The sequence below is a fragment of the Populus alba genome, chromosome 16, assembly GCF_005239225.2.
Source record: "Populus alba chromosome 16, ASM523922v2, whole genome shotgun sequence".
Lineage (NCBI taxonomy): Eukaryota > Viridiplantae > Streptophyta > Magnoliopsida > Malpighiales > Salicaceae > Populus > Populus alba.
The window spans coordinates 12,420,913-12,432,894 of record NC_133299.1 but is presented as its reverse complement, the minus strand read 5'-3'; the positions used below and the strand labels follow the sequence as shown (position 1 = coordinate 12,432,894).

The following is an 11,982-nucleotide window of genomic DNA, read 5'->3' as shown; positions in this document are numbered from 1 at the left end:
GATCTTCATGTATATGGTCACAAAGTTGGCAAATTAACCTAGATTAATTTAATTTTTTTTAATATATATTTTTTTTAATAATTTTTCCTTTAATATTGGATTGTTTGATAATTAAACTTCATAATTTTATTTAATTTGGTATGTTAATTTGTATGGGATCGAGTCTGATTTTAATTAATTTTTTTTACATTGTTAATTTTTTTTATTAATTTATCTATTATTATTGCATTTTTATAATTATATTATTTGAATTAATCAAGTTTTATTAAACACAATAAAATCAGTAATTTTGTTTTTTAGAAACATTTATGTTACCTTTAGCATCTTTATTTTTGCATGGTGGAGAAAACTTGGATCAGTACACGGCATAATAGCACGTTCCCCAATCTATATTGCCTTTATATACTGAGGGCTTTAAAAAGAGGTTTGCCCACAAAAGTTTTCACTACTTGCAAAATCGAATAATAAAAAGAATAAACTTATTTTTTTGACATGTGAAGGATAATTTGCTATCCTGAGGCTCGTTGCCTTTGGTTCTGATTTTTCAAACATTCATTTTAATACTCTTTAATTTTACTAGTTCAAATTTAGCCTTTTCTTTTCAGATATCTGCCCCCCACATTTTTTGAAAGATTTTTCTTTGCCCCCCTATCTCCCAACCCTAGCTCCAAGCCTGGACATTACAATTTATCTTTTGTATTTTGTATTGTATAATTAGAAATAATCATTATTTTTGAAGTCATAAAAACTAACTCTTATAATAATTTTTTTAAAATATTTTTTGTATATATTAATATTTTTATTTGTTCAAGAATAAATCAAAGAAATAATCAAGTATTGTCCAAATCTTCAAATCACACTATGAAAACAGTAACTTGTCTAAAAATATAGTTACAGTTAATTTTTAAATATTTTTCACTTAAAAATATATTAAAATAATATTTTTTTTATTTTAAAAAAATTATTTTTAATAACAGCGAATCAAAATGATCTAAATATACTAAAAAAAAATTAATTTTTTTTAAAAACACTTTTAAAACGTAAAAATAATCAAAAATATTTGACCTCAAGATTACAGAGTCTTCAAATATTCTCGTGAAAGAAAGAATAAGAGGAAAAACAATTCCTTGTAAAGAATTTGCATATTAGAGATTGTACCCGCATACATAATTTTATTAAAATTAAAATTAAAATTTGTATGCAAACTAATTTTTATACTCCCTTGAAATATAATGTAATAACTCAGCCCATATTTTCTTATACAATTATATTACTTGGAAGTTTTTCATTTCCATTTCTTGGCATGGATTTTCTTTCTTTAAGTCCTCCGACAGCGGCTGTGTTGGATGTCGTATCAGAGGCTTCTTATGATAAAATGAAAAACAAAGATCACAAGCATTAACTACTACATATGTTGCCCTCCTCATGCTACTACAAACGCACTCGAAGAACCTGTGAAATGGCTGATTGAACCAAAGAGTGCCTTCGCAGCACCAAAATGCCTTATCCTGTACACACCAGAGACTGCTGACTGCGGAATTCTCCATTCTATGGTTGCGTAACTCTGAGGACTCAGTTTTGAAGGCCGTGACCAAATAAACCGCAGGCAGAAGTCGTCGTCGTCGTATGCCGGAACCCATGTCTTCTGGCCCTGGAGAATCTCAACTAGAGCAAATGTGCCCTCAGTCAGGAGGTCATTCCTTGGGCAAGCAGACGAGAATGTGACTGTAACCATGTCACCCCTTTTGAAGGTGGAGTTTAAAGGGACGTCACTTTTAACATCTCCAAACTTTGCACCAGAAAGGGTTGAATCCAAGACAACTGGAGTTAATAAACTGATTTGCTTGTCAAGGAGATCTGGGGGTTGCGGACCTGGTTCCACAGGTCGGCCACTGATGAGAGCTGCAGCTAGTTTCCTGAACTCCTGAATGTAGGCACTGAGTGTGTGTGGGCCATAAAGAGTGGAGGCCCCCTGGCAAACGAAGTAGCACAGACATAATCGTCAAAAAATCCGTTGAACTTATTTTCATAATCTCTTACTTCTGAAACTTTAAAGCAATGAGTCGATAAGAGGATGATTAAATTTTGGCAACTAACTTCATCATATCAAAACCACCCTTATTTCTGATACCATTTTATTGGATCATGTCTGAAGCATGAAGCAACTTGTACTGACAAAATCTAACTCCGGTCAGTGATTAACATAGCTTGGAATGAGATTATGAAAAATGGGAAACGAATGACAGACCTCATATCTCTGCACTTCATACTCCTCAAACGTTGTCACATACTGTGAATACGTATTTGTCAGACCAGAAATGACAATGTGAACATTTTTCCCAAACTCTTTGCTAGCTCCTGAAGTGAGAACCATCTTCACCGCATCGCGAAGGCGCCTGCCAGCCATGGTAGTGAACTCTGCATGGAAAAATAGTATTAGAAATACAAGACACTGAGATTGAGATTAATACGAAATAGAAATTATACGAGTTGTTGATGTGGATCCACATTTTGATTTGAAGATGCAAAATACTCTTCAGTCTTTGCAGCTTTCCATGGATAACTACCATTTACCAACGCACCTAGTGTCATTAAAATCTTCATCTCCCAATTTTCTCTCTAGCTCTACATGCTATTTACTAAAGGATATTAGATGGAGTTAAGGAAGAGTAGCTTACTAGAAGATAAAAGATAAGAAAGAAAAGGTTTTACATGCAAAAACATCCTAACAAACAGATGTGGCAAGTGATGCAAGGTGCTTTACAAGTGCATGATGCCACTCCATCATGTTACTGTACTAAATGCCATCTCTGTATGTATGATTTATTAGTATCGAATGCTTTTCTCTGAAGAAAGAAAGAAAAAACTACAAAGATGTTTCCACCTCCAGGTACACTGAGAATGACAAGTTGTCCTATCCGCAAGATTTGAACTGGAAGTATTGCAGGCTGCATGAAAATAGAACCATGGGAGCATCAAATTAGTCCATTTTATGTGCATAAATGCTTGGAAAATAAAACTCCTTCATAAGTAATCAAAATGCTTTATGACCACCTAAAAGCATCGAACAAAACCTCAACATTTTTAATCACATAATATATGAAACCATGACAAAGCATAAGAAGGTCAAATATCACACCAGGAACTTTTTCTCCATAAGAACCTCCTAGATTTATGCTGAAGAAAACTAACATGCCTTATTTACATGCAGATTCAGTCACCAAATATTGACATGATGCGTGGTATTTCCAGGAAATATGCTAGATTCAGCCCACTACATGCCTGAGCTGTGGATATGCAACAGAGCACCATGTTTATGATTCTATCTCCATCAATCAGGATGTCAATGCTCCAAAAGAATACATCCCAGCACCATAAAACATCTAAACACGGTGTAATCCACTCACAAGATAGCACTGCTTCTCTAATGAAAAACACACTCGATGTTTCAATTTTCATTAAATGGTCAATGTTTCCATTCATTACTGAAAAGTGTAGGTAACACTTCAAAGGTACAGTCTGTGTTTCTTCTGGGGACAAATCTAAGTCGTTTTCTATTTCTTATAGAATCAGGTCTTACCATTTTGGACTTGGTATTCCCTATTTTACAATTCAGAAAAATTACCGTACAAAATGCACATGCTTTTGACTTGTGTAACTAGTGAAACTCTCATACGGTAATGCTAAATTGGTTTCCTTCCAATGTATAATAATTGCAAATCAAATTAGATACTCACTGCCCAGGCATACGGTTTGTCCATTTCACCAGTGTCAAGCAGAATAGGCTTTGGACGCTGACAATTGACTTGTTCCTGATTTGGTGTTTTCAGAAAGTCCCTCACCAACCTCCAGAAGGCATTGCCCTGAAAGAGTTCCAAGTAAAACAAAAGACACAATTGCCATTAAGGAATTCCCTTTTCAAATACTACAGATACTGGATAAAACAGAATATTCTTTATACTGGCCTTGTCATCTCCTTGCTTGAAATCAAAAGCTCCAGGTCCATCTGTGGTTCCAGCAGCAAAAGCAAAGCCCATGGCTGCAGGACATGTCTTCACCACATCATTGCCTTGTGCCACTTCAAGATTTGAGAAATTCACATAAGCATGTCGGTACCCAACCTTCCCTTTCAGCTGCTCAGTTGCTTTGTTGAACAATTCGACAGCTTTTTTGAATTGTCTATCTCCAATGATTCTTGTACTCTCAAATTCATCTGGATAACTGCGAAATGAACAAGGAGAATGGTTAAATCCACAATGGTAACCAACGCCAAAATATTGTTTGAATAAATGATAGAGAAGAGAGACAGAGGCCTCTATAGTACATACCCTGGGCCCCTGCCATAGCACTGTTCATTCTTCCCGTTGCAGGTACTTTGATTGAAATCGCAAGGTAGTCCAGTGTCAATGCAGAATGCACCAAGAACATTGGGACTTACATCACCGCAATTAGTTTGACAGAACGCAGATACAAATTGGGGCCTGTCAGCCAGCCTCAAAGAGTTTCTGACCCGTTTTGCAACACTTGAAAACCTTGTGGCAGGTTGCCCCTGAGAAGATTTGAAGGAGGCAGCAACTTCCATCGCTTCATTACCTGTTACAGAAAGATTATTTACCATAAACATGAAAATTTCTATTTCCTACAAAAATATAAAATCATGTGCAATGTCCGTAACTATTAATCTATGTGGCAGTTTACTCAAACTACCATTTTGTTGGACTTGCATTGAGATGTGAAGCAGAATAGTCTGCATTTCGAAGTCAAAGCACAACACACTTGGCCAGTGTAAGGTTGGTATAAAATTTGAAAAGAGATTTGACAGTTGGCCTAGTTACGTGCCCTTAATTTGTTTTTCCCATTTTCAGATAAATTAAGACCACAGGCTAAATAGAATTAGTTTCAGTTTATCTTCCTTGAGATGTAAATGCTACCAATACATAACTACAATGGAACTATGAGATAAAAATATGTAGTTACCTCATACATGAATGTAACAGTACACATTTATTACAATTCGACAAAAGATGACCACTTACGGTTCTCATTGATGCTAGGAACTATGCTTGAGACTCTTCGAGGGATTTTTGCAGTTCCAGATTTATTAGCATGTTGGCTATCCAAATTTTCAACACGGCCTTTTTTCTCAAACCAGTCCTCCATAAATCGTGCTGCAGCTCCTTTGTTGTCACCACTTATCAGTGAGTTTGTACGACTCATTGAAGTTCCATGAGTTGCAAACCAGTTAAAACTACCTACTGCCCCCCACTCATCATCCACAAACTTTATTAGGGTCATTTCTTTATCCACATCATACTTATATTTACTCCGCTCTTCTGCAGGATTATTAAGATAAGAACTAGGACTGCGATTTACACCAGCATCTAACAGCTCTCCTGCAAAACAATCATTAAAATATCATATATTATATTCTTGGAATCCAGCACGAAGATATCTAAACAGTAACAAAGAACAGGAGAGGAAATGTGACACGGTTGGTCAGTCAACTTTTAACCCTACAACTCTTACATAACCTGACACAGAGGTTAATCTGGTGGGATGTTCAAGCTGTAGTAAAAAGACAACATACCATCCCTTCCATAAGTAAATAAAAATATACTCCCTCCATTCTACGTCTCGTGGCTACTCTTTGGTGATCCAACTTTTCAAGGGAGTAACCACTAATTATGCTCTCACTCTTTGGAAAATATGTGCATTTCCATAATTGCCTTTCCACAATCTCATGTTTGCTTCTTCTAACTACTCTATTTAAGAAAACCATGGCAACTCCATAAATACTACATGGAAGTGAACAACATTTTGAGACAATCCAAAGTGGAAGGTTGGTAAAACAAACTGAGATGAAAGAGTCAAAGAACAATAGGCCTCTGAAAACAAAAAGTGACACACAAACTTCAGTAAATTATCCAGTGTCTGCTTTCCGAGAAAATGAAAAAGCAGAAAGCTTTTTAAATTTATCACCATCTTCTGGTATTTCAGTTTCTTCCTTTCTGCTAGATGACATTGAGCTCCTAAATAAAGATTTCGATGGCAAGAAAATCAATAAAGAACTGGAAGCAGCTAAGTTCAACCAGCAATGCAACAAAGAGTATTTAAGTCATCCTACTAACCATTATTTACAAAAATTGACCCTGGCCGAAGATTTTCATGAGCTTGTATGATGCTTTTCTCAATACCATCAACAATAACATCAAAAGACTGGCGAACGAACCCAAGCGAAGTCACAATATATACAACATATTGCAGATAGCCTCCAGGCCCGGCATGGGTGTGGATACCACTAATGGCAACATTCTGCTCTGTATAAAGCCCTCCATACCTAAAAAGAAAACAGAGAAGATATGATATTTGTTCACGCAGCACTAACATCAGGAGCAACCTCACAGATGACCCAAAGAGAGGGCTAGTGCCCACCTCCACCAACAACTTCCCTCTCAAATCAAAACTCTAATCAAACAAACCAAAAATCTCTCCCCTAACTACCAAAAAAACTCTGAAGACTGTATGCATTGGTGTTGGTGTTGGCATCAACAAAAACATCATGGTCATTCAAACTGCGTATTTGAAATTCTTTAGCATATAAAACACCAAAAATTCTTTGTTAATGAAACTAAACAATGCTCATAAACCCCATGTTAATTTGTACTTGAAATTTGGTTCTTGTCTATTTTACAGGCATATTAGTAATTGAAAAGAAAATTGAGGGAAAAAGCAAGATAAAAAGACACTATTAGGAATCTACCTTGCTTTCAATCTCTCAATAACTTTAATAGTAACAATCTGCGAGGCCATACAAGCATCAAGGTTCACATATACAACACGGCTCCCCTGAGGTTCAGCCACAATGAATGCACGAGCTCGCAACCTGAAGTGAACACCAGAAGCAATCTGTTCCGTATTTGCATACCCCATCATGTTGACATCAGCTGCAGGCCCTGTTATGTCATAGCTCCCGAGTCCAATCAAGTAATTGGAAGTTGATAAACTCCCTCTAAAATTCTGCATTAACGCCACCAAGAACCAAACGGATGCGATTTGCAGCCATATCCCACTATACCCTCTCGGAAAAATTTCCATCGCCTTCACTCAATCTGCATCCTTCACCAAGAAAAAAAGTGCTTAGTGAAAATAACTCTGAATATTATTCAAACGAAGATCCAAGGCATTGTTAAAGAACACAAAGGGGAGATTCTGTGCACGGAAGTCCTCATGATTAGAGCTAAAATGGTCGACAATTTAAACAGTAATCTCCTTCCATTAGTGAAAGTAATTAGTAGATAATTAAAGAAAATCACGACCATATGATAGAGTTTTAATGCAGAAGGGAGAGATATTTATTTTATTTAAGAGGGAAATGTTACAACTGCGTTGCAAAATAATACAATATAGAGACCTTATTATATTTAAAAAAAAAATGAAAATAATTCAAGAAAGAGTTGTTTAAAATATGAGAAAAGCTTGGATTACCGAGAGAGGGAGATAAATTTATAACTCTTCAGTTCTGCTGTGGTTATAGCGGAAAGATAGCAGCATCAATACATAATTCCATATATATATACATAAATTTGTATACATGCGCAGCAGAGAGAGAGAGAGAGAGAGAGAGAGAGAGAGAGAGAGAGAGCAGAGAGTGGAAACAAAGTGACAAACACCCAAGTTTCTCCCTTCCTTGTGGGGCCGGAAGGAAGAAAGTACAAATGGGAACCCTAGTTTTGTATTTAGCAACTCGACTCCTTCCTCTTTGAGCTTATTTTTTATTTTAGTTTTTATTTGCTGGATTTTGTATCTGCAGTGTGTCGTGTTTTTCATCTGCAATTTTCTTGATCTAGCCGCAAAGGTTGAAAAATTCATTCGTGTTTTGGTCATTTCAAGGCTGAACCTTCTTCATACTATATAAGACAAAAACTCACGGTTGAGACTTTCCGATTTGAACAGTTTTATGATTAATTTCTTTAATACTAAGTTGCATGATACTTGTTAAGCATGTCGGCATGGGAGCCCGAATCCGATTCATTCTAAGTTTTATTTTCAATCGGTTTTTTATATTAATTCAGTTAAATTTAGGTGATTTATTGAGTTGATTTTTTATCTGGTTTATCTTATTAAATCCAGTTTAAACCCATCCACATCAAGATTCAGGAATTAAAAAAAAAAATTAAATAATAATATTTGTAAAAACATAATATAAATAATAACATACGAGTTGATTTGACAATGTAATAACTCAAATCTTAAACTGAATATAATAACGTAAGAGTTGATTTAATTAAAAAAAATTGTTTTTTTATTTAATTATGAGGGATGTAGTTAAATTGATCAGGCTCTAAATTTGTTCCATACAGATTATCAGTTTAAGTCTCATAAATTTCAGAATCACTGGAGGTTTATATGATCGTTAACTTCAGAGCCCGTGGGATTAATCGAGGTGCGCACAAGCTGGACACTAACGTTAATAAAACAAATAAAAAAAATATTGTTTGGAAAAACATAATATACCTAAGTGGATATGAAAATAATGCAATAACTCAAATTATAAATTGGGTTATATTCTGATTTGGGTCAAACAACCACGCGTATTTCATAATATTTTTTTGGAGTACTCATGTTTATATTGTATTAATTTCATGTTTCTTTGAGCAATTTCAAGTATGTATAATGGTGTTGTAGCACCGCTAAAAATGAAAATTTGTAATGATAGGATATGTGGTTATAATCAAACAATTAAAAGGTATTTGATGATTATATTAATTAAATTACAATCTAAAATATATTATCATGATTTATTTTCTCAACACTCTTATTTCCTGTCGCCACCGCTTTTGGCTTTTTGCTTTTTTAGTGTGCAGGTTCGGGTATGCCAAGGCACTTGGGCATCACCAATCTTCGTGGATCTCATGATTGCAGTGAGGATTGGCTTGAGTGTGACATCGAGAAGAAGAAATGGTTTGCTTATTCACCACGAGAGGATGCTTAAATGTGCACGTGTCATGTGTTGGGCAGCTCTTGATTTTGATTTTTTTTTTTCTTTTTTTAGAAAGGCACTGGGCCTACTGGCCATTTAAATTGTAATGTTGGGGTCGGTGAAGCTCACAGAGGAGATGAGCCCTTATTCTTTAATTTCTAGAGTGGTTTAGTAAAGAATTTCAAATCGTGTTTTTTTAAAAGATATATATTTTTTTAAAAAAATAAAAATAATTTATATTTTAAAATAAAATGATTTTTTTTAATTATAGTTGTCCGAACCAGCTTATATACATATCAACTAATTTCTTGAAATCATGAAATAATGATTATGTAAACCTTCAGCGGTCCTAAAATTTATAATACTTGAACTAGTGATTTTTTAAGAACAAATCCAAAATCCAATCAATTACAAAATAATTTTTTGTTAATGATTTTGAAATCATGTTTTTTTTTTAAATATATATCTTCAAATAAAAAAACAGTTTATATTTTAAAACAAAATGATTTTTTTTCCTGTTAATTATAAATATCCGAACCAGCCTATATATATATCTCAACTAATTTTTTAAGGTCCTGAAGTTAATAATTATATAAGCCTCCAGCGGTTTTAAAAATTTATAATAGTTAAATTAATAATTTTAAAAAAAATAAATTTACAAACAAATCAATTAAACTATACCTCTTACTATTATGACTCTAGTATTTTATGGTGTCCAAATGTGGCGTAGTGCCACCACCCACCTCGCTATGAGCCTTAAGTGTCTAATTTCAACAACTTTATGGCACTCAAAAGTGGCGTAGTGCCACCAGCCACCTCGCATTCACACACCATCGTGGTGGGGATAATATTTGTCAAGCTAGACTGAGTGCTGCCATGGTTCTTAAGCATTTATCAGAAATCCAGCCGTGCAATGATGCTGGCGGTGCCATTCGGAATTAATGGCATCAAGTCATCAACCCTACTTATAAGATCTGGCTCTACAGATCTGCCTAATGACCTTTCCAGCTGGTACCTTGTTGATTAATTTGATAACTCAGTGACCTAGAGCTTGATTCAAGTTAGTCAAAAAAACCGGTTTTATTACTAAAATAATGTCTTTTGAGGCTTCTTAGTTTTTTTTTTTTGAAAAAAAAAAACCAAAACAATATTGGTTCAAGGCTATTTTTTTTTTTAAAATAAAAGCTTTTATCGATATAGTTTAAAACTCAGCCCGACCTAGAAGATCAACTTAAGACTTGACTGACCTGAGGCTGAAACCAGGCCAGTTTATAAAAAAATAAGAAAAGTCAAAAACCCGGTGACCCAATTAAAAACCTGATTATAATCAGTTGACTATTTATTTTTTTAACCAAAATAACATTGTTTTGATTTATAAAAAAAATTGAGAGTGACCCGGTCAAAACCCGTGACTCAGGCCTTAGGTCGAGTCAACCACCAGGCGGATTTAAAAATATTGCGGTCGCCTCACCTGAGCTGTAATCATTGCCTTGAGTCGGGTAAACTCTACCCTTATAATTATGATGTGAGGCTGAAAATTCATGATTTAGGAGGGTTTGAAAATATAGTAGTGGTTGCTTTTCAGAATGTTTTTTACTTGAAAATACATCAAAATAATATTTTTTATATTTTTTAAAAAAATTATTTTTGATATCAACATATCAAAACGATTAAAAAACATATAAAAAAATAATTTTAAACAAAAAAAATTTAAAATTTAATAAAACAGTGGTTGCACTACCCAGTCAAACACTCATTAGCCCTAGAACTCATCCTTTAATTCTTTTTGGTTTAGAGTGAGAATTTGTTGACCCAAGCAACAAAAAATTATATATCAATTAAATTAATGTTGAGGTTTAAAAATATAAAATTTAATTAATGTTAATGCTCAAAAACTTGATATCAATTATATATCATAGTTCAAACTATAATATCCAAAATATATTAATTCATTAAAAAAAATTAAATTTTTTGTTATGTTAATTTATGATTTTTTTTGGATTTTGTATGCTAATTGCACAATTTATATGTATAGTGATAATGAAAATTGAATGATAAGACATAAAAATGTGGTAAATAATAGACATTACAACATTTATGTTCACATGTTCTTGCAGGTTGTGCTAAGAATCACTTGGACTTTACATAATTTATTGATAATCATTACACGATTTAGAGTTATAAATCAGCATTTAGCATGTCATTCCATCAATTATTAGATAAATTAGAATTGAATGATTACACTAGATTTTGAGTTGAAGCAGACTCATCTAGATATAAATTTAAGTAGGGTCGATGAATGTCTATTTGTTTACACAACGAGATAGATGCAAGAGAGGATCATGCATATTATGTGTGACATTTACAATAACTAACCATAATACAAAAATATGTTCTAATTGACAACATATGTATGACAAAACAAATTTTTGTTATGATATATTATTATATTTTTGTAAAGTATATTAAACTTATCTAATTTCATATCAAAACATGTTGTACATGTAAGCAGTGGCGGAGGGAGGGGGGCTGGCAGGGCCCCGGCCCCTGCAAAGAAATGCCCCTCCCTTATAATATATTTATAATTTTAATAAAAATATATGAAATGTTTTCTTAGCCCCCTAATTTATACCTTGTCCCCTAATTTTTTTTTCTTGTTCCGCCCCTGCATGTAAGGTAGTAGATCTTCTGTTCATGTTGAGTGGCCATATTATGACGCTAATATCACCATAGAGCAAGATAATTATGGAAAGCAGGGATCACAGTACATGCCTACTGGATTCGCTAATATTTTTGTTGAGGTTGCAAGATAGATATCAATCTGAGAATGTGTTTTGCTGTAAGAAAAATTAATTTAAATATATTTTTTAATATTATCTTATCCATAATTGAAAATCATAAAATTTATAAGTAATATAGTATCTATAATAGATATTTTTTTTATTTATTATCAATTAAATTTAGTGTCATTAATTGAAAATTTTTTTCATAAAATTTTTAAA

At 33.7% G+C, this 11,982-nt stretch overlaps 1 protein-coding gene across 2 annotated transcripts; it reads right to left on the bottom strand.

The window, feature by feature from the left end:
- Positions 1-1,228: 1,228 nt before the first annotated feature.
- On the bottom strand, positions 1,229-7,860 carry LOC118037552 (neutral ceramidase 2). Of its 2 annotated transcripts, none has more exons than XM_035043547.2 (10): positions 7,486-7,860; positions 6,761-7,116; positions 6,129-6,337; positions 5,037-5,393; positions 4,329-4,593; positions 3,966-4,221; positions 3,738-3,863; positions 2,885-2,948; positions 2,249-2,418; positions 1,229-1,972 (listed from the first exon to the last, which is right to left on the bottom strand). In XM_035043547.2, exons 2-10 carry the CDS (start codon positions 7,093-7,095, stop codon positions 1,424-1,426), a joined length of 2,331 nt encoding a protein of 776 aa, XP_034899438.1. In that variant the 5' UTR covers positions 7,096-7,116; positions 7,486-7,860; the 3' UTR covers positions 1,229-1,423. The 2 variants fall into 2 exon arrangements, with proteins under 2 accessions (XP_034899438.1, XP_034899439.1); XM_035043548.2 differs by having other exon boundaries at positions 6,761-7,109.
- Positions 7,861-11,982: the final 4,122 nt, after the last annotated feature.